Here is a 24,386-nt window from a genome sequence, read left to right as displayed (position 1 = left end):
TATTATATTAACACAATAAAGATATCTTTATTATTTTGTCCAATTGAAGTTTAACTGGATAGAGCTTTCAATTTTCCACATCTTCTACATCATTTCTGAGAAACACGTTTCATGTAGCTAGTTCTGAAACTAGGTTCTGGTTTATCCCTTAGATTTCTTTAGGGGCAAATCTATTGTTTATTTCCTTTCATTTTATAGTTAAGTGGATTGTCTTCATCTTCGCTGCTTGAACTGTAAATCATTTGTTTGTGTTTTATGTTTTTTTTTTTTTTTTTTTTTTTCGTGACGTATTTCTGTTATATTCTGAAATGGCAGAGTATGGAGGGATAGATGCTCCTAAAGGCACCTATACCCCAAAAAAACAGGGCAACTATCCTTTGTGATAAGGATAGATACCCAAATTTTTTGTAAATAAATTATAAACATAATAGCATTTATTTACACCTAGATGCAGACTCAATGAAGCAATATATTCACGTAGTAAAAAATATAATGGAATTTTACACTAATTATAAAGTTATACGACGCTAAATACTAACCTTTAAATCTTTGACGTGTTCGTGAAATTCCGCGCGGAGAAAATTACATGCATGAGGAAAACACTTCGTCACCACGCGATTGTCAAATGGTACATAAGATATAGGGTGACTGTGGTTCCTACTTATTAAATTATTTTTTTGTCATGAGTGCGGGAAGTTAGGTTTTTAGAACATGAGGCATCTATCCCGCTGCGGCATCTATCCAGGTTTTACCCTACCCGTTAAAGTGTAATGTTTAATTACTTAGTGCGTCTCAAAATTCATGTTTAAAGAATGTATTTAAGCTCAATCTGATACATCTAACTTTTTTGCGTGATGTCGGCATAGAAACACACCCCACTTCCTGTGGGTGTCGTAAAAGAATTGAAGGATCAACTTCAGCAGCATTCTCCGAGTATTTATCCTATTGGTATAATACTGGCATGTCGAAAATCGATATTCACTGGTGTTAGGTGATATCCTAAGAACGTAAATATGGTATTCCCGTCCTGATTATTTCGGCTGCGAAAAAATCGTGGCTTCCAGTTTAAATGGTAAGACAGCACTTACAAATGACACTTAAAACTCATGTTGGTCATTTTTGCTTAGAATGATGAACTAGCCAACGATCCATTTGGTGTAAAGTGGTTACCAGAACTCATAAACCCTATGCGAGCTAATGTTACGCCCTACCAACATTTGAATTATTCCTTATCCAAGATGATGACAACAGGGTGGTAGGGTCATCGTGGTCTAAAGGATAAGGAGCCTGGTGAATTCATATCGATTCATACATCCGTTCTGGTATTCGTATTCCGCTGGCGATGAGGTAACCAATTTTTCTAATGACTACTCAACAAAACAATACATACTCAACAAATGTTCACGAAAGACTTCCACGGTGAAAGCAGTCCCTGTAGTAATAAAAACCAATCATCAAGTTATAATTCTCGCAATTACTGGTGATAGCATGTCCTGTAAGCCCGCACAGGTAGTAACCACGACCCTGCCTATTTCTGCCGCAAAGCAGTAATGCGTTCCAGATTGAAGGATGAGGCACCCGTTGTTACTATCGAACTGAGAAGTAGAACTCATGTCTCAAGGTCGGTGGCAGTATTTACGTTATTGGCGACTATTAGTTTCGGTACCCACCTAGCAACGAGTGGACCGTGAGCTTGTTCACCAGTTTAAGCAATATAAATGTGTCCATATTACCGATGGTGTTATACCACTTGTTGGGTTTAATGCCACTGCACTAACATATTCTCCTCTCCTTTAAATGAAGTCTAAAAATATCAGCAGCGTCAGAGGAGGCTTGGCCGTGTCTCTGTCACTTCTGAAGGTCATGCGCGGTAGGGACTATTCCTCATCGGAAGGGAAACCCTTTTTCAGCTTGACCTTTATCGAACGGAATTTTTCTGTGCATTATTTACCAATTCTAAGCACTAAATTAATCTAAAAAATTTACACTCGGGTCAAGGAGTGATGGTAATGCAATAACTCTGATACTTTTACCTAATAGCCTAACTAGCATAAGCAGAATAACAAAGGGTTATCTTAATTGCAAGCGCAGTAAAACAGGACCCACAATACCATTGGTAAGTCCAAGGGTAACCCCTTCATACCGGAGTCCAGGTCGTCTCCGCAGTCCGAACATCGAACCCATTGACAATTGAATAAAACACATCATCATCAATCATACAATATGTATTTAATATAAGTTACAGTACTTGAGACAGGACAAATTCATTCTCGTCACTATGAAAATTAACTAAAACGAACAAAAAATTCAAATTTCCACATTAAATTAAACATTCACTATTAACGTGCCCGAAATTGTGTGTGATAAAATAATTGAGGTAGATCCATCCATCTTCAGTTTGGGTACAAAATATTACATTTAAACAAAACAAAAAAAAAATAGTTTTTTTTTTTTCGTGTTCCTTAAAGGGGTATAAGCAAATAAGACAACGCATTTAAACATTATACTATATATAATTAAATATCTACAAAATTGAATATAATCAATGCACACTATAGGGGACGCATAACATCTTAAAATAGAGTGCAATGTTCTCGTCAAACATTTACAATAAAGACATTCATATAATAAACGCATTCGTTTAGGAAAATGACGCGCGCTAGCGTACTAGAGGCCCCCAATGTGTGGACTCGCGAAACATCTTACAGTATGCAGCCTGATACTTAATAAATACTTAACTATATACATTCCCGACTCTCTCTCTCTCTGTGGATGGCCTCGACAATTCAAAACTCCGAGACCGTCGACTTCCAATATGCGCTATCTTAGTTGGCCTTTGTCATATACACAAACTATATAAAGATAAACTTGTTAACAATTCGTATGTGTTTCTTACACGTAAGTAAAGATTTTTTTTACAAAAAAAAAAACCGGCAATGTAAACGTGCGGTCGGTATTTGTATTACATTGCGGCGACAAGTACGGAAAAATTTAAATTTTATTATTTAAAATTCTGGACACCCAAGTTAACCGGGCCATTTGTCAGTTGACGAATATCTCCAAATATTGTGAATAAAAATCGTCAATTTTAATTTTGCCGATTTAAACACACGAGTTACAAGCCAAGCCGGCCAACTAAGTAGCGTTATATTCAACTGGTAATACTGTAAAATGTCTGGCGTCCCGTCACCAAAGCCCGAGCCGCTCTCGTATCGAAACGCGGATCGGATGTACTCAACAAAACGTAAATGATATCGAGAACTGTTAAAATCGAATGTTTTGCTCCCTGCGGCGCCGTCATACGCAAGGCAACGCTTCTAGACGTTTCAACAAACATTCCTTGCACACGACACAACCGTAACACTACTATTACTGGAGGCAGTGACAAAAATATATCTTTTTTTTATTTTTATTCTCGATCTTAAGAATACTATCAAAATGCTTTCAATAATTCCACGTTGTAGACCGTTTTCACAAAATATTGTTCATTTAATTCAATTCGTTATCAAAAAACCCACTAAAATCTAAAACTAAAACGTTGATCCGCTAATCGCTCGCACCGGACGAGGCGTTCTGAGAGTAACTAATGTCGGATCCCCCGCAACGACCCCAACCCCCCTCTCTTCCCCCCCGAGCATGCCCTCCGATCCAAGCACTGCCGAATTAACTGAGATCAAATATTAAAGTCCATTCTATGTATGACGTGGATGAACAAATACGAAATTTTGTCTTTACGAATTTGGTGTCGAATTTCGCTATGAAAAATAATTTATTTAAACAAAAACAAAAAAACTAATTAAGCGAGCCAATAAAATATGGCACTACCGTCAGTGCTGTTAAAAATTAAACTAAATTTCTTTAAATTTAATTAAAATAATAATCAGTACATTGCGATACTTTCCAAGAAGGAAATCCTAACTGCGTTGGAGGAACAACTTATCAAGTGTTATTTTCCTTTGCCTCCCTTGAATGTGAAGTATAAACTGCAGTTTGTTTAACCTCGGGTTATTTTCTAAAATAGGAAGCCGGACAATCTGCTCCTATCCTCACTCTGTACAGCATACGAATCCCACAACAAACATTCGATCAGGCACCAGCTTGACTACGAGACAAATTTTCCTAACTTTTCATTTCAAATTATCTATCTCTCTCCCTCCCTTAATAACAGAGCAAGACAGCCGATGCAACTTTGAACAGAGCCAAGTGAGCCGTCGCAATAATGCTCTCGAACAATTCTCTAGGGTTGCCAACATTTACTTCACATAAATTACATTTTATATATTAAATTAGCTCATTTTAATGAAACGCTCATTAAGGATCACTCGAAAGGTTACTTACTTACTCGAAAGGATCTTTACAAAGTGATTGATATCATGGATTGACATGAACAAAAAATGTTCAGTGTTGCAAAAAAAAAAACATTTACATTTAACTGAAAATTAAACTAATTGTATTTGTGTACTATTTATTTTTACAAAAATTTACATTACGCGCACCGAGAACACAGCGCAGCCCTGCACAACGTTTGGCAACCCTTCTAACAGCATCCCTCAAGCCAATCCCTTACTCCTACCAGCTGACGTGTTCTACACTCGCCTAAGGCTCCCTCTATATTACACTCGTCAAACTACACTGTTTTTAAACAAAAAAAAAAAAAGAAGAATAATGAATCTAACAGAATCTCCATTCTCGAAAAGCGAACGTCTGCGGAGTGCGGTGTCTCGCCGTGACCACCGGACACAATTCATTCTAACTTAACGCTACAGGCACTAACTAAACATTACTAGCGAGATCTCGTGAGCACGGAACACAAACATGACATTCGACTTGTATATCATAAATATAAACCCTTAAAACGCTAAAAAGGCATTGTTACTATAATCTGTCAACATCTGTATAGAGGCATCAAAAAGTCTTTTCCCATATAATCTAAACACTGTACCAGACGATTACGATTATTGGTGTAAAACTAAACTCCGTGGACGCAAAAGGCGCAGTCGAATTCAAAAATAATATATTTATTTATTTTATTTATACATATACATTTATTTATTTACATATTCCCTTTTTAATAATTCAAATAACAGTATCACATTTCGAATGTACTTGAAATATTAACAACACACGTTTCGCTTTGAATACATTTCTGTAAGTCGCAACGATTCATTTCTAAACCTTCGTATATCTATGATTTCGTCCGACGCGCCTTTTGAGTCCACGCGAGTAATTATTAATTAATATTGCTTTCGTTAACATTTTTGTGAGACGATACCGACACGGGTCACAGTAACCACGTGTCCCCCGTGTGCGCGTAGGGTGGGGTCGCAGGGGGGACGGACCCCCCTATTCGACCTCGACACGATTACTGTGATGCGATGTCGACAATTAAAGTTACATTGCAAAATATCGATTCCAATTTTGATATTCGATTTTTATTTTACAAAAAAAAACACACCCCTATATACATATACAGGTCGTGTTTTTGTATGTACGTATATTAGTGGTGGTAGAACAAGTGCCACCTTCATGTTGAATTTTGTCGCGAAGCATCGATGGGTGGTAATCAAATTGGAAGGCCCCAAGGCCAGAATTTTCTCTTGTGTTACGGAGACCGAATCTAACAATGATATCGACTCTGACCGGGAAGAAAATCAGAGACCCTAAAGACCTGAAGGTCATCAAGGCCTAAACTAACAAGGTAATCGATTTTGCGTTGCAATGTCTCTTCTTTCTGAAAATTCGATCATTAGAACAAATTCAAACTAATTGTTTCTGAGCCCCAGTTTTTTACTTCAATTCTAAACAATTTCCGTTCAAGTTACTTCGCAATCGTTGAGCGCGCAATGTAAACATTTTCCAATCAGCAGCGCCACCTATCGGTTTTCGGGAATCGTACATCGATAAACTTCTCCATGGATTTCGCTACAACACTATTTCTTTAAAACAACTACAAAACAAATCGAATATCAAAATCGTTTTAACCATTAGACCATAGACATACAAACAATTAGATGTCTCCGTGACATTCGTTACGAAAAATTACAAAATCTATATTTTTGTACGCCGCTGTGTATAATAAACTTATGACGATTAATATAATGTTTGTGCGCAGAATCGAACCGGTCAACACGTGTAAATTAATTAATTTCGCTTATCACAAATATTTGTTATTGCTAACGGTACATAATCCCGAGGCTCCGTGCGCGTTTCCACAGAGTCGAACGCGAACATCGACTATTAAAATTAAACATTTATTGTCGTATCGAGCTCCCCCGGCGCTCTGTGCCAAGTCGACGACTACATCTAAGTTCTACGTTACTTTAAAACTATCGGATTCTGTGAACACTTTCGGATCGTGAGGAAAAATTAGTCAGTCGACTCAGCGGAAACGCGCGAGAACTATGGACGTCACTAAACACAGCTCCGAGGCGGTTTCGTCATTACATGAAATAAAATTTACACACAGACAGAAAACGTCACCAAAATATTTTAAATAAACTTTCCGGAATATTAAGACGGGTTATACAACGTTTACAATGAAACATAATCGAATCCGGCGTGCGGGTCTCGACGCGCAATGAACACGTAACTATCGACATGTGCTCAGTCAGGCACTTGGTGAACCATGAATACGCGCGCTTACAACCGAAACGACTTCGTCGCTGAGCGTTCGTGACCACGACGATGGACATCTAAACTTGGCACCTCAAGCGGGGCTGACGAGTCACCTCAACCATCGCGCCGAACACAACGCAAGTAATAGAAAGCCAAATTAATAATTACCTTTACATTAACACTAAAACTATTTACAAATCTGGCAGTGATTCGTATCGCTGGTCGTCACTTACTTAAGCTAACCTATATATTCAGACTACCTGGCCACTCCCCGGGCGGGGCGCGGACCACTACATCGTCTATGTACAACGGGCCTGCACCCGTCCGTACGTTTCCAACTAACTATGTACACACGTTTGATCGCGGCGCCCTCGTCGCGGCGCTAAGGCTCGAACCTTGAACCGTTCAAATATCAATATAAAAAAGTAAGCATCAGTCTTGTGAATAATTTACGTCTGCTCCGCGCGAGCAGCTTACGTACCTCTACGGGTTCTCGAACAATCTTTGGCGATAATTTTCCTACGGGGACGCGTGGTCCGCCCGGCGCGCGGTCTACATTAGTACTACCTAACTAGCTGTGGAGCGAGCGACGCAGAGTCCGCGTCCAGCGTCCTACCGACACACGTGCAGAGGTACGGTCTGCACAAAACGAAACTCTAGCGTCTTACGTACCAAATAATATTAACTAAACGATGAACATCGATCCTCCGCGTCGCTCACTAACAATTCGAACCTAGAGTCCGGGCGACGCGAGTCGTGGATTATCGTCCGCTCGGCCAGAAGGCGTTCCCGCCGTACCGCCGGCCGAGCTTCCGTTTCTTCGCGCCGGTCACTTCGACTTTCTCCTTCTCTTCTTCTTTGTACAGCATGGGAAGGTTGGTGGCGCTGCATTCGTTCCGCATCTCGGCGTTCCTTCTCTGCTTCGCGATGAGGTTGTTGAGGAGGCGCGAGGAGGTGCAGTGTCTGGCGGGGAGCGTGCGCGAGGGGAGGGGAGGGGCGGGCGGCAGCGGGCGGCGCGCGGGCGTCCGGGGAGGGGGAGGGGGAGACGTCGCCTTCTTGTACGACGAGCAGAACTGTTCGTACAGCATCACCTTCGTGTGAACCGGCAGCTGGGAGATCTCGACGCGCTTTATCCTCTCGACGTCCTTCTCCGGCACCCACTCGTCTTCTAGCCTGCAATCAAAGGACTTGTTTGAAATCGCCGTTGACAATATCGCCACACAGAGGAAACTGCAAACACACATTGTAATTGGCATCTTTATATTTTAATTCACAGCATGTGTATGTTTTGCATCTGGATCTGAAATATAATAAAATACGTCTATTCATCTTAATCGTTGTGTTTGCAGCGTAACAATGGGTTGCTATCCCATTTCAACGAAAAAAAAATAATCGAAAGGCGTGCAGTACTACGACAAAGCTCTGAAATAAAATACTCTAGAACATTCGGCACGGCATAAGAAGGAAAGTTCTAAGAAAATTCGGATTTAATGAGAAAGACACATACAAATGAACAATGAATACAAAGAACACATTTTAGGGGACTCGCAACCCAGAATTGCTAGCACCTACGATCAAAGTCTGACGTCACTGCATGGCGACTTACATAAAATATTCAAATTTTAGAAACTGATCATTAAAATTACGAAAATTACAGTGTTCCAAAATTGCTCCAATTTTATTAGTGATTAAAGAATTTAAGAGGATTTTAAAAACGTTGATTTTACAAATCGTTGATCAAAATCAATTCATTTACAGGCACATTTAAATCGCCATGACTTTACCGCTGAAAAGAATCGGCAACAAACTCGGGTTTTGCTCTTTTTCAATATCAGTTACGTACTATGTAAAATACAATACACGAAAATTCAAAATATTTATTTGATAACGAAAAACAATAGCTAGATAGGCTTACATTATACTAAGCACTGAACTAATGATACTTTCAGCGCTGTTCTGTGTAAAGAACAATTTAGAAGTTCAATAGAATGGAGCTTTAAGGAACAATAAAGTTCAATAATTTTATACAATATTATATTGTACTATACAATAAAAATATTATATTGTAAGAATAATATTATATCATACAATATAATATTAAATTTAATCGATATGATTTTACTATGCAGTGACTCCACTATATCATGCTAGCAACTTTTAATTGAAGTTATAGTTGCTCTGTGTGGCATATTGTAGTGAGGGTGTGGCATGCCAAGCGCATATGTGAGGATCAACTGCATAGTTTGTAACGGATGCCAATTTAACGATTAATTCTACTGTACTAGTAGATTCGGTTATCGATTCACAGTATTAAATGTTCAAATACACGAGTGAGATATCGATTTAAAGGATAATTTCGAATGAGCGCAGTTTAAGAATGCACATGATCCCCTCATCACTATGAGGTTCGTCTACTATGCACAAAGCTAATGAAATGGTTAAGCATTAGTGATAATTATATTAATACAGTTAATCCGATGACCATGATTTGGTTACATATTGGTTTATGATACACATTTCTATGGTTTCTTACGTTTACATCATTGATATTATTTTTTATGATTTTTTCCAGGTACTTTTTATTTGTATTCGATGGATATAAATCTCACTCTGTATCTCATTTTGACTGGTAAAGTGTATTATAAACCTTCGTCGCAAAGAGAACAGTCGGTTTTACCTGTTTTTATTTACTTTTTGCCATCTCACAATACAACATTATAAAGTCGATTACTTGTAGCTGTAGAGTGTGGGTACTTATCGATATACCGCCCCTAAACAATGAAATCAACAGAAGGCCATTGAGATTTATTTTTAAAAAAATCTTTAGTTCTTATCCTAGGAAAATTAAAGTTTAATCCAGATCTGATATGACAATTAGTAAATAGATTCATGTAATTATATTAACTGTTATATTTATATATTCCCAACCAACCCGGGCCCTTTTTGAATTCCATTCAAAGACTAAGCTTATTCCTTTTCTGGCTTCTTTTTCAGAAACATTAACTAAAAAATATATGTGACCTAATTATGCGTAAATAAATCTTTAAACTCTAAAACATGGAACGATACTAGATACGTTGTCGGCGCTTTCTATGCTTACCTGCAAAGGTTAACATATTTATTGCAATATAACTAAAAAATCATCGTGTCTATTAAAAAATTTAGAAGTTGATCTAAACTTAGCCTATTGTACTATTTTCAACAGAATCGGCAGAATTCGATTAATATATATTTGTTTTTGTTAAATATATTTTTTAACTTTCCATATTTAATATTCCAAGTATTATAAGATTCAATTTCCTACAATTAAGTTATACAAATGAAAAGTGTATCTAGAACATTTAATTACCTTTTTAATTATTTATTACCCTTATTAATTATTCATTGTAATTACTTAACGTTGGTGAGAGAGTAGGATAGGCAGATAATTTTAATATGTTTATATATCCTCATTAAATCAGTGCGTTGACTGATTGATTTCTTTCTCATTATAAAAATAACCACAAATTGCGCCAATCAAAGAAAGCAAGTTTGACATTGACTCATAAATAAGACATTACTAAATTTAGTATCACGCTCATAGATTTTCATCTATTTTGTACAATGACGTCATTATTCAAAAAGGTAGTACAAGTTATATTACACAACTAGACTTGTCAGAGAAACGGACCGAGCATGGCCATTCACTTATGAACTTTAAGTTTAACGTCATACGTCAGATTTTTATTATTTATATAAAAAAGGAATTTTATTTATTAATGTTCGCCACTCCGCCTCTTCGTTTCCTAATAGGTAGGACATAAGTTATTCATAGTGATGTTAAATGTTGATTGTGATTTTCAATGAGACACTTACAAATGGCAATCTTTATACAGTCCACGTTAATTACGTTATATTAATGCATTCCATATTTAATCCATTAAATGTATTATTAATTGTTATTACGCTGCACATTAAGGTAATCGAACTCTGTCGAAGTTTTTAAATTTTGGCAAACAGTGAAGACTTAGTTAGACAACAGAGTTCATTATTAAATACAATCGGAATAAATAATAAGAAGATTTTTATTATATTGTACTGGTAAATTTTGAAACTATTCTATGTAGATTCATAAAAAATGGTTTTGCGTTTACGATTCACGTAAAACCGAATAAAATACTATTTTTTTTAGACGATTTTTGTTCATATCTGAAATTATATGTTGTTGTTTTTTTATTGAAGTGAAACTCTGTTTTTTTATTGAAGTGAAACTCTTAATGCGACTTCCAACGAGGTTGCGTTAAACATTTAACGCTACCATGGAATAGAAAGAGACAGAGCGAGAGTGAGCGCGCGGAATATGAGTCGTCTATTATCAAAGGCGGCAATCTGTGCATTTGGACAACAAAATTTTATTGATATGTCAATACAGATTTATTTGAATATAATCGTCTCCTTCAAAGAATACGGTTCAAAACCTGCATTAAATAAAGGTTAATAGTTAACCTGTTATTTATCTAAGATGTCGTTCCGAAGAGTTTTGTGACTGCCGATGGAATACAAAGTCAATAATTCGTTTTTCTGATTTACCAATCATTGTCCAAAAGTCAGATTGCCGCCTTTGATAATAGTCGACTCATATACCTGTTACAGGCCAGCGCGAGCGTTAGCCACGAGCAGGGGCCAATATTTTATCGAAGTATTTAAAAAAAATATATATTTATTTTTCTATCTATAATTTAAAGTATAATAATATATAATATATAAATGTTGAAGATGTCGCATCTCTTATACACAGCATTACCTATTACAAGAGCAATCTGATTTAAGTTTCACTTCATTCACGTGCACCAAGTTGCACGCGCACCGTTTTTATTGGAACGAAGTTCCTTATGGGACGATGCGAAAGGTACCCACCCTAACCGGGAAAAAACGTCCGTAACATAAGATTTTTATTAGTAATGCACACAATGTACGACTTAACTTTGTAATAACGTACAAATTAGTAATGCACACAGTGTACGACTTAACTTTGTAATAACGTACAAAAAATAACATATTTTTTTATCATTCATTGACCACGATCTCAGAACGTTCGTTTGCGCAATACACTAACTCTTATGCAAACAACCGTGAAGGAAGTGTACCACAATAAGTTCGCACGTTACCGAATGACCGTGGGTTGTTGCGAAACATCCAGTTTTATTTTCTTTATACCTCGAACTTCGTTCCTATCCGGTGTCCCACGACACCAGGCATCTTTTTTTTAAATACTGTTTTAGATAGTCTATTATTCGTTCTATCTAATAAGCTAGTTTCGCTCGTACGTCAGATGTTCTAGAACATAGTTCGGAGGTGTAACATAAGGGCGTACGTACACGTGCGGCGGGTAGTAGGTGACGAGCGCTTCTCGCGTGTGCGTCGCGGCGTTGTACCGCGTGGCGGCGAGAGCGGCGTGCAGCGTCAAAGTGTGACGCCCGCGCGGCTCGCGCAGAGGACACGCGCCGCCCAACCGCCACCGCGTACAGCGCATCAACCGCCAGACCAGACCCTCCATAGTGCCGGCGTCGAAGAAATCGAACATGCGGGCTGTAAACGTTTAATCCTCAACATTAGAAGACATTTTTTTGAAGTGAAGACTTCTTTAGAATCGTTGTGATTTCAAACCGGATGCAACGGAAAAAACGACAGGTAAGAGACACAAATACAAAAGAATGAGACAGACATATACATACTATTTAATACAGCGCCATCTGTGAGATTTTTTTAATACTAACGTGTGTATGAAAGCTCTTGTAGTGAATTTTAATTTAGGATTATACGTGAAATTAAAATATCAATTCACAGAGGGCGCTACCTTACAATTATTTACTAATGACAAAATTTTAAGACGTTTAGGATAATTGTATTTTAATTTTGGAAGGTTTCACTTCTACCACGTGTGAATTGCACACATGTATTTTTGTTTTATTGCTTAGATGGGTGGACGAGTTCACAGCCCACCTGGTGTTAAGTGGTTACTGGAGCCCATAGACATCTACAACGTAAATGCGCCACCTTAAGCTATAAGTTCTAAGGTCTCAAGTATAGTTACAACGGCTGCCCCATCCTTCAAATCGAAACGCATTATTGCTTCACGACAGAAATAGGCAGGGTGGTGGTACCTACCCGTGCGGACTCGCAAGAGGTTCTCCTACCACCAGTAATTAATTTCATTTACTAGAGTTACCGATTTCATTAAAAGTACGACTTAAGTACGACGAAAATATGAAGAACTCACCAGACCACGGCTGCCGCCGATACCTCAGCTTCTTCCCGTTTCGCCTGATCAGCTTGCCTCCAGACTCGGATGTCTTCTTACTACTGCCTCCACTACTCGTACCCTCATTAAAATGGTTGTTCACGTGGCGTTCCAATAATATCTGTAATGTAGGTATACGCTATTAAAATACTGTTGACTACCCACCCGCACGCGAAAATGAATGAAGGCGGATGATTTCACCTAGAAAAACTACTCTTATACAATATTTAGAGGTTTAAATGTTTTTGAATGTTTTTCATTTTATTAACTTTCACTTTTGTTTTATTTCACTGCTTTCACAAGAAACAATCAGGATTGCGTTAATTCTGATCATTTTTGTTTGTGTTATCGTTTTTTTTTTTGTAACTCGAACGTACCATAGACAAATTTATTATTATACATAATTTTGATGAATGATTATTAATTTAAGTTTTTATTTCACTTTTGAGTTTTTACACTAGCACAATACTTGAGTTTTTCATCCGTTTCCCGGCATCGCATCCTGTCGCCGTTCACGTAACAAATTAAAATAATACAATAAAAATGTCAAGGCTTCGGAAAATTTGTGGGAAAACCTTGCAAATTTGCCAAACGATACAACATATTTATTGAAAACAAAAATGTATATAAATCGACAATTGGTTCATGGACATCTTGGGCATCGTCTCCAGGACCTTGGGAAAGAAAATGTAACGGCGAATATCAAGAATTTCAAAATCCACCATTGTGGTAGTTTTTTTTTATAGTGACGACATCACGTTTGAAGACCCCATAAAGCAGAAAGATTAAAAACAGAATTACACTCGCTTTTAAATTTTGAAGAAAATTCCATTTGTAAGCTACACGAAAAAAATTATCCAAGATTACTCTATTCCATCTTGACAAAAAAAAATACATTTGTAACATAGTAAAAAGGGCTATCAATGGGTTGCCTTAAACAAAAAAAAACATTACCATAACGACAATAATCAATGAACATAACATAAAAAATTATAATTAAATACTTTCTGAATTAAACAGTGCAATCGTGATGTGTCACGTTCTCACCAATGATGGGATCACATCACGATAAACCACACAACTAGCTAGAGGTGAATAATTATCGAAGAAGAATTACGTACCGATAAGAATTAAAAAAAAAAGAAACTGAAAATATATGCGAGAGTTCCGTACGTACGGAAGGGACGTCATATTAAGCTTTCAACTACACAAAATCAAAGGCACTGACCGGAAAAGGCGTACGGAACCCAAAAAAATGATCCAATCATTAGCGATCGGATTACTTCTAACATATTATCCAACATACAGTAAAAAAAACACAACAGGGTCGAGTAGAACTTACAAGCGAACAACGAAGACAACAAAATATAAACATATAAACTAGCAAAACGCATAACCCTATGCCTAATGAAGAAGGAATACGATTAGTTTCTTGCAAGAAGAATTTCAAAGGGCGATTGGATGACAAAAAAACTTGTGTTAACAATCTACACTACTCGTGGCGGCTAGCAAAGGTTCTAAATACTTCGAATGTTAATAAGCTTCTCTTTAAATTGTTAAATTATTTATGAAGTCACAAAATACTTTTCACTAAATTACTCAGCCTCAAGAAAAATCTCGTTAGACAAACAAAAGCGACAACAGCATCGAATTTTCTTTATATACACGCACCATGTTAAAGATACTAAAGGTATAATAGTTTATCTGCTCCACTTGCACCCGTCGCATCATAAGTTGTCCAAAAAAAAAACTATTTGAATCATATACCAATACTCCAAAATGTTAGTGATGTTTGTCACAAACTTCAATATAATTGCCAACATTTTTAAAAGTAATTATGGTGCATTCAACTGTTTTTTTATGAAGGGAATCAAGGAACGTAATTGTACCTGCGTGGAGAATCGGCGTTCGCATCCATCGACGATGCACTTGAATGGTTTGTTTCCTCCATGTGAAAGCGCGTGACGCTCCAACCAGAGCCTCGAACAAGACGGCTTCCCTCTGACCTTGCATTGACTCCACAGGCAAACGTAGTTCTCCCTTCCTGCTTGAGTTTCCACGTGAGCATTCTGGAAGATTTAGGATGTTTTTGTCAGTCTTGGAAATACCCATGTATTAAACCCATCCATTTCTTTAAGAACATAGAAATCGACGTGGTATTGACATTAATTGCGATATTAGGGTAACAGTTGACAAATACCATAAGCAGAACCAAGAGTTCATACAGTTTTGGTTAAATGTGAAACCCACGATGAAGAGGCTAGTGGCAAAATCTTTGCATCAGCTAGAGCAGTAGGAAGATAGTTTTTCCCTAACGACCACTAAAACTGAGCTGACGCAATTTCTTCTCTTTCCTAGCTTCGACTAGACTAATGCATCTTGATCTCACTGAAAGAACTATTTGATGAACTTCAGTGTCTTCAAAATTCCTGTATAAGTTTCATAGGTGGCTTACGTAAGATTAGACCATGTCTGAATTTCGTGTTCAACTCAATTGGTCGGCAATTGATCTTCTTCGGAACGCACAAATTCTTATATATCCTTAAATATTTTCTCTTCAATCTTTCTTCACCCTTCTTCATCATTCACGTCTTCAAGGTTTCGAGTTGAACGATGATATGCACGTCTTTTCCACAAGAACATCAGAAAACCTAAAATCGGTGATGCTTGTGCACTCCACAGGGTTTTTGACTATTCTTTTGTAGGCCGATGAAATCGACTGTGGGGTGCACTTCTAGTGTTAATCAGGCATGCGTAATCGCTGGATTACTTTTAGCAATTATGGGTGATAAGGCACTCTTTAACTTTTTGGTGTCTTTGTGTTATTTTAAATTACTATGTACTCATACATATGTATACATGTGTATAGTATTCTTTATCTTTTTAGCCCATTGTATTTATGAATGTATTTACATTTTAATATAAAAAGTTCATATGTTTGTTTATGTCATAAAGCTATATCGATTTGGATATCTTTAAGCTTTTTTTTGTTCGAAATACATGAAAATATATGTATATGAACCCTTCGTTTGTTATAGGATGTCTCGAAGGAATCGCTTTGAGCGATTATACCGACAAGTGTATACTGATTTAAATTTGTTTAAAATGTAAATAAAAAAAATTAGGGTATTCAAAACTGAAAATTTTATGATCTATAAAGATAAAAATAGGCTTATTAGGCTATGAATAACAGGCTACAATTAATTTTGTAAATTGTCGTGCAAAAGCTACAAAGATATATACTTTCGATATTTCAATATAGGGATAATTTATTAGATTTTTTATATAAAGCGTTGTTCGGTATCGGAGTCACTTGGAAGGTGAAGCAAAACTATTGGCCAAAAAATTAAGAGTTCTGAACAAGGCTACGTTATACTGCACGCCGAGCCAAAGACATGTAGAGCACATACAAAGAACAAGTTAGACCCCACGTTTTTTTGTTTTTTTTGTTGTCCTTGTAAGCAGAAGAGCATACGACCCATCCGATGGTGAATTACCGTCGCCCGTGGACTTCAACAATGCCAGGGGCAGAGCCAAGCCGCTACCTACCACCTAGACCTCGCTTTAAGTACTACTACCGCGGGACTGAGGCTCCAAGTACCAATTACTTCCATTTGACTCCATACAGAAGAGGGCCGTTTGCATGGTCGATAATCCTAATAACACGGATTGTTTGTATCTTCTGGATCTACAGAGATCATTTGGTACCGTATGCTGAGGTTGTGAATTTTCTTGGTTCGTTGGAGATCCCGTTCATCTTCTTTTTATTGAATGCTGAGTTTTCTCAGGAATTGTTGAAGATCCCGTTCATCTTCTTTTTACTGAATTCTGAGAGCCGAGTTCATCACTAACACCTGGAGCTACGGCACTCACTCCACGGTGCGCCTCCGGAACTAATTTCTACCACGTACCATCAGGTTCTGGAATGAACTTCCCTTCTTCGTGTTTCTATAGCGCTATAATTTAACTATTTCAAGCGAGGTTTGAAAGATGCTTTAAGCTAGAAAATCGGCTTTTTGTTTCTTTCGCATTGCAGACATCTATGAGAGACGATAACCAATCAAGATCATATGGACCGGCGGCCATCGAAGGCAATATGAAATAAAATAAAGAAATGAAAATGAAAAATCTCACCTGTATGTGATCTAATAAATCAGGATCGTTTTCGAATTCCTTCTTACAGTCTTCCCAAAGACAAAGCAAAACAGTGGAGGTTGTATCTGTACTGGACTTCCTTTTGTTGTTGCCGCCTGGCTTCGACAAATGACTTTTAGGCGGAAACCTCAACGTTTTCGGCTGTTTGAGTATCGGACTCTTTTGGCTTTGAATATCTACTGAACACAGACTTATGCTTAAAGATAAAGCCGAGTCCTCGTCACATTCCTTACTCGTCTGCGAGTCGCTCGGTGAGTCTATAGACTTGTCCGTACCTATACCCGACTCGGACTCGGTAGTAGAGCCACAGAAGTTGGCTTCTATCACAGTATTTTGGACGTTGGACGAAACATCCTTTAGAACAGTAATCTGTGTGAAGATAGTCTCTTCACGTCTTGCCACTTCTTCCACTTTCCTTAACTCCTCAGAATACCCTTTCCTAATTTCTTGCCTTTTATCTTCACGTTTAATACTCTTATCTATATTAAAATAACATTCATCTTTTATTTTCACTGCCGCTAATTCCTCTAATTTTTCCGACAAATTACCAACTTCTGCAAAAGGCCTCGATGATATTTTATTGGTGTCTAACGAAAATATATTGTTGTTAACAGTTTTAGAAAGCCACGGAATGTCACATTTCTTCTTTGTTTTTTCAAACAGGTCCGACTCTAGGACTGTACTACTAGGTGGATCTGTTCCTTGTATAGGATTATCGGGTGGTTTAACAGGAGCAATGGGTATACTACTCGAATGAAGTGCCTGCGTGGCATAATTTGCGATGACAGTTGGTGGATGGTTCATTATTGTACTGGAACACGAAATTTGAGAGGAAGACACAGTATTCGTGCCGGTGTAGCTCCAAGTCTCTTTAACATTCATGTTTGGCACCGAAGTCATAATGAATCCTGGTTGTGGCATTAAAACAGGATGACTAAAATTAACAGCATAATTAGGTTTAGAATGTACTGGCACACTGACCGTCTGTAGACCAGGAACCGTTTTATTTAACATCGGTATAGTGTTTGTGACCGATGTAGGTTTGTTCATATTGGGATATGCTGAAGTCATTGTGTTTCCAAGTTTTAATAGTGTACCGTTTACGAGAATCTGCGGTGACTGCTGATTCTGCAGATGATCCTGCCTCTGCATCGCTAGTTGAGATGCTTGTTGGAGCATAAAATTCGGCATTTTTGTCATTAAATTTGGTAGCTGAACTACGGTACCGTTTAGGTTCTGCATTAGAGGAAATACAAACTGACTGTTTAATTTAGTAGGACTTTGTACGTTTACATTAGGCCTATTGAAGGCACTTATACCATTTTGTTGACCTATAGACGGAGCAGTCAGTCCGTTCGGCGGTATCCTCAATGTTGTTAACATCATATTTTGCGGAACAGCAACAAACGATGCTAGATTATTGGTAGTAACAGATCCATTACACGGTTGTTGGATATTAAGCGGGTGGCAATTCTGCAAATTGTTAACAGGTACGTTTAAACTACCAAGGGGCCCATTCATTGTCATAGAAACTTGTCGAACACCATTTGGAATATTTGGTTTCAGTGGAATATTATTTAAATTATTAGCATTGCTTGAATCTGCCGGACTACTCTTAATGGGAGAATTTTGCGGTGAGTTTGCACATTTCTGTTTTTGTACTTGTTTTAGGTTATTCGCTTTGGACCACGTAAGATTTTTACTATTCGCAATACAAGCAGATGACTTCCGGTTACTTCTTCTTGTAACTTGTGGAGTTTTCTTAGGCGTTTCCTTCTTGTTCGGTGTGGTCTTCGATGTAACAGGATTAAGACTAAGATTATTTGAGCCACAAGTTACTCCGTTCATACTACTATCCAACCTGGTGCTGGTGGTGGAGCTAACGATCCCATTAACTTTAGGCTCGAGCTTAGAGTGCATCTGCTTCTTTTTGGTTTGACCGGCCGAAGTTGCGGGGGCTCTTCTGATTTTTGACGGTTCACTTGATGTTGTTGCAAGTTTTCGTTTGCTTTCATTTGATGTAAGTTTAGTTATCTTTACGATCCCATTGGTGGATGGACCAACGGAATTCTTTAACTCGTTATTTTTTTGTTTCCCGTCCAACAGCCCGTTAAGAATACCTGGTAGCTTTTCTTTGCTAAATTGGTCTGATACGCTATGCCTCATTTCTACAAAACCGTTCATGGATGTTGAAACTTTTTCATTTATATGCTTAGAATTCCCAAAACTTATTAAGCCGTTGGTTTTTGATTTACATGATGGTTTCTTAGCTTCCGATTTTGTATTCAACAGTCCGTTTGCGGAATGAGCTGGGTGTTTGGATGCAACTTCGGTTTGCTTTTCTACGTCCATTAAAACTTTCGGACTAAGCGTCTGCGATAAATAAGATATATATTTTTCCAAGTCGTGCGTGACGCCGTTCTTGGGTAGGCACTTTTTCTTGGTGTCGTCGTTGGCGAGCACGCTGGCATCACGCTTGAGGCCGTTTTGAGGCTTCATTTTATGATTAAAATATTCCGTGATTCGACGATGCACGAGGGGGTTGGGTCGCCGGAGGGGCACCGGTTGTGCCGCGAGGCGTCGCGGTGGTGGTGCCGGCGGCGCCGGGTCGCTCGCCCACGGCGGCATGCGCGCGCCCGCGCCTTCTTCTGCGGTGCTACACGCCGACTCGGGACTGCGCGGCGAGCGCGGCTCTGTGATGTCGCTACCGCTGCACCCGCCACTTTCCGTCGGACTCAGCACCGCCACGCCACTGTAACAAAACGAAATAACATTTGACCTCGTTGTTCTAGTTCACTATGTCATAGACGAAGTTGAGAGGTTGACAAGTCAGCTGTTGAATTGTTTCAATCGATCGCATGCAAGTGAACTGTTGGTTGGAGAGAGACGGGACGAGCGTTCCGTCGCGGCTCACGAGTTACGCCGCAAGGTGCAATGCCCCGCGGCCCAGTGCAGTGACGCAACGAGACTGCACTGACCGAACGACCGGCCCCGTCCACGCCGAGCACACATTATTTTCGGATGCGTGACATTCACCGCACGTAGGACCGACGCGACAGCGTTCTGCGGCGAATGAACTAACAACTTTAATCGTTGTCGGAGAGCGTTCAGATTTATTTTTATTTCGAATCGCTTTTGTAAACGTGCAAACGTTAAAGAGACTGTTGCCGAATATTAATCAAACCACACATTTTGACAATACATGACTCTTCAAATAACACTGCGACGCAGCCGTAAATTAACAATCCCGAAATTGATTTCGTGTTTGTAAGGTCTATTCGAGAGTGTTCACCCAAGAAACCTGTTTCGGAATCTTTTTGTTGAGTGAAATCTACAGGTATATTCCAATAATACAATTTTGACACATAAATGACGACGGAAATTGCTATGCGATTATGAGCTTTGAGGATTCGTAGAAGGGAATTTTTGTGTAGGGTGCGGAAGGTGGGGGCGGGCGGGCTTGTCTCGCGGCGACGGGGGTGGCCTCACGCCCTTTGTGAAGCCCGTACAGCTAGGGTTGCACTCTCCCCTCTTTTCTCGCACTCCACTGGAAGCTTTCTTGTTAATTGACCCAATTTTTAATACTTTTTGTTCAATCTTTTAAAGAATTCTGCAGCAAGTATCTATTGGCAGATCTAAATTCGACGTTGAAGATCATTATATTTAATCGGATTTTGTTTTCAAGCTTGATTAATTAGAGTAAGTATACAAGGAGTTCGATTACAAAATTTTTTTTTGTTTGTTAATATCCATGTTAGTTTACCTGTATAGCGAACTATGATAAAACATCTATATATTAATACGTGAAGCAAAAACTTTGTATCCCTTTTTACGTAAATTGCGCGGACGGAGGACTATGAAATTTTCTACACTTATAGAGAATATAGAGAAGAAGTGCACAATTCTAATATTTTTTTAAAATAATGCGTAAAAGATCCATTAATCAATAAAGAAAACATTACACACACTACATAACCATGTATTTGACGCACACACGCATGCATACTATGTATTGTCAAACTTTGTTCTTGGCGACTGTTGTCAAATTGAGAATAGATTAAATATTGTTTGTCTTTGTTAATATTTTTTTTAGTGTAGTCTTGGCGAAATTTGTAATTATAGAAGTATAAAATACAATCATAATAGTATACAAACTTACAATTCCAATTAATTATAGTAGTCAAATTTCGACTACTGCGGGACCTCTAGTATACATTAAAAGTGTATAGTAAACGAAAATATTTCGATTATCGGCTAGATGCGTTATTTTCGCAATCGTCTGAATCGAAGTATCGGGCTTCGGTTTTTTTGGCGATTGTCGAAAGCAAAAGTTGTCGATCGGCACGGCGTCGGTCGGCGTATGTAGGTGAGGCGGTGTCGATGCAAGGTCGCGCCCGCGCCGATTCCGGTCATTCACCCGCGCTGCCTACACCTTCAATTGTAATGTCTTCGAAATACGAACACAACGTTTCAATGTCTCGACTAGACCGTCTCTCGTTGTGCATTACGAATTATTATATCGATTGTTTCGTTCGTTCCTGAATGATTATTTAACGGTTTTAATTATTATTTTAATGCTTCAATGGGTGGACGAGCTCACAGCCCACCTAGTGTTAAGTGATTACAGGAGCCCATGGACATCTACAACGGCTGCCCCACCCTTCAAATCGAAATGCATTACTGCTTCAAGGCAGAAATAGGCAGGGTGTTAGTACCTACCCGTGCGGACTCACAAGAGGTCTTACCTACCATAAGTAATTACACAAATTATAATTTTGCGGGTTTTGATTTTTATTAGAATCGAAAGGATACGTTCGGACCTATGTAGTGTTTATTAAAAATCAAATTGCCATTCACTTCAATTAGACTTCAAGAAGCTTTAGGCAACAATTTTGTATGGTGAACGTGATCACGATTAAATCTATTGATCAAAATGTATTAACATATTTCTATTACAAATTTGAAAACACTAAAAAACCTTCACATTATTTTAACAGAAATGTAATTTTTTATGGGTAGCTGAAAAAGTAATATCTAATTGTTAACTTTTTTGAGAAACTACACAACTCAATAATTGGATTATATTATATAATCTATATATATAAAAATGAATTGCTGTTCGTTAGTCTAGCTAAAACTCGAGAAAGGCTGGACCGATTTGGCTAATTTTGGTCTTGAATTATTTGTAGAAGTCCAGAGAAGGTTTAAAAGGTAGATAAATATCAAAATTCCTTTTGTTTGTTTTAAGTTTATTTTATACAAAAGTTTAGAGGTATTTTATTTATCGATTGAGGCACTACGAAGTCTGCCGGGTCAGCTAGTATAATTTAAAAATGAACATTAAAATAATTTCTGCTGCCCAAAAAACATACGCAGTTCTCTTTAACTTCCTTATTATGATGAGCCTACGTCCGTATTCTATTTTATTACTCCTTCAAAATTACAATCTGAAACCGACTCAACATGTACTTAGAATTTATTTTTAATCCGCCCAACTGTTCATGATCCCTGTGCGATGAAACATCGATAAAAAGGAGAAGTTATAACAATTTTATTGATGTATATTTATGATTTTATGACGCTTTTATTACAACTGTTACTTCGTTTGCTGCGTAGATAAACTTTGGAATACATCGTCATCATCCACTCAGACACAGCCTACTAAGTTTCTCGCCGGATCTTCTCAGTGGGTCGCGATTCCGATCCGGTGGTAGATTCGACGAAGCATTGCCCTTGCTAGGGCTAGTGTTAGCTAATTCGCCAGGCTGAGCCCCGTGAGCTCACCTACCCTTTAAGTAAAGCTGGCATAGCCCTTCGAGGTTACTAGCATAGGTAGGCAAAAAACATAACATAGAAGATATGTTGGCTTGTATCTCGTAAAAATAGTAGTATATAAATACGTATAAACAAAAAGAGGTATGTCATTGTGCGCGAATCATACAAAAATTCCTGGATAGATTTCTTTTATTTTCTTTTTATTTATTTATTTTATTTACTTCAGATTTTGCAACCATACCTATTACATTCATTAACATTACATATGGTATACCAGAATTAAATAAAAACAATAACTACAAAATGAATGTAAAAACTACCTTAACCTAAAAGGCTGGTTTAGATATAGAGTGCTCAACATGCACACGTGTCCAGTGTTGCATTATTGGGCAGTCCAGATCCATCAATTAATAAGATTTTAAAATGTTCGTGTAGTTTTGCTTCTTAGACATTTGTTCGTTAAAAAAGAATAGCAACTCTGTACATTAATTTGATATGAAATAGTAAAGTTTATTAGCACGTTTATAGTAGTACTCGATAGATGGCGTTATAAGTTTTCCTAATCGCACTATGATTAAATTACCTGAGTTAAAAAACAAATGTTAAGAAATAAAAAAGCGATGTATATCCTTTATTTAAAATCGAATAGAACACAAAATTAAGATCGCTAGGAGTCACTCAAATAATGATTATTGAATACCCATTACGTATATAAATCTGTTTCATTGTGATTTTGGTTTAAAAATAAATCAGGTTATAAGTCAGAATTCTTAAACATATTCAAACTAATCTACTAATAAGAATTTCCTCCGTTTTCCTAGTTTAATAAACTAAAATATCTGAAGCATCTTTCTCTACCGATTCTTAGTAATCTAATTTCGAATATTGTTCTTCTTTTATTATTTTTAAATGTAGCCATTGACTTCTTTCGAGTGTTGCAATCTTCAATTATATGAATGATATGAAGTTGATCAATTGGAAATTAATTGGGATGAATGGACTTTTTGAAAGAACCCTAGAAGCTACGTCCAGGGTCTTTTGTTTTTCGTTAACGGTCGGTTCGTTCGTTTGTCGTCTATTAGGGTATTAAGGTTTTTATTTTTCTTTTCCTTTTTTCCCTTTTTCCTGTCGTCTTGTTCTAGTCTAACAAAAATAGCCTTATCAAGTCTCCCTCTTAGTCTATGTCTAGTCATTGTTACTGTGGATATCCTGTAAGAGGTTGTACGCCACGACATTAATTTCCCACATTTCTGCACTTTCACGTATGCTTAATATAAATTAAACCACCGTTATTACAAATTTACACCTAAAAGAGATTCTAAATTAACAAAATAAAACAATTCAGACAGTTTCGCTCCAAAAAGTTCGCGCCAAAAATATCACTAATATATTGATGAATTAACACACAAATTATTTTTCTATAATCTGAGCTAGTTTTTTTAAAATTTAGAACGTCATAGACGCCGCGATGCGCGAACGCCCGGTTCGTATTTTTCCCGCGCTGCACCTACGTAATGAGTGGGCGTACAAAAGCGCAAATGACACGTCAAACACACATGTC

At 37.8% G+C, this 24,386-nt stretch overlaps 1 protein-coding gene across 3 annotated transcripts in view; it reads right to left on the bottom strand.

The window, feature by feature from the left end:
* Positions 1 to 2,209: 2,209 nt before the first annotated feature.
* The window catches only part of LOC119629350 (uncharacterized), a 225,286-nt gene continuing 203,109 nt past the window's right edge, over positions 2,210 to 24,386 (bottom strand). For all 3 annotated transcript variants that reach the window (XM_038014888.2, XM_038014890.2, XM_038014889.2), the window contains exons 2-6: positions 17,030 to 19,802; positions 14,785 to 14,964; positions 12,875 to 13,016; positions 11,973 to 12,183; positions 2,210 to 7,788 (exon numbers count right to left, since the gene is read on the bottom strand). In XM_038014888.2, coding sequence (XP_037870816.1) covers positions 7,377 to 7,788; positions 11,973 to 12,183; positions 12,875 to 13,016; positions 14,785 to 14,964; positions 17,030 to 19,802 — 3,718 coding nt within the window. In that variant the 3' untranslated portion in view covers positions 2,210 to 7,376. The remainder of the gene's footprint in view (positions 7,789 to 11,972; positions 12,184 to 12,874; positions 13,017 to 14,784; positions 14,965 to 17,029; positions 19,803 to 24,386) is intronic.

Source organism: Bombyx mori, chromosome 13, assembly GCF_030269925.1.
Source record: "Bombyx mori chromosome 13, ASM3026992v2".
NCBI lineage: Eukaryota > Metazoa > Arthropoda > Insecta > Lepidoptera > Bombycidae > Bombyx > Bombyx mori.
Note: the sequence above shows the minus strand (reverse complement) of the source record. Positions and strands in the feature narration are given on the sequence as shown.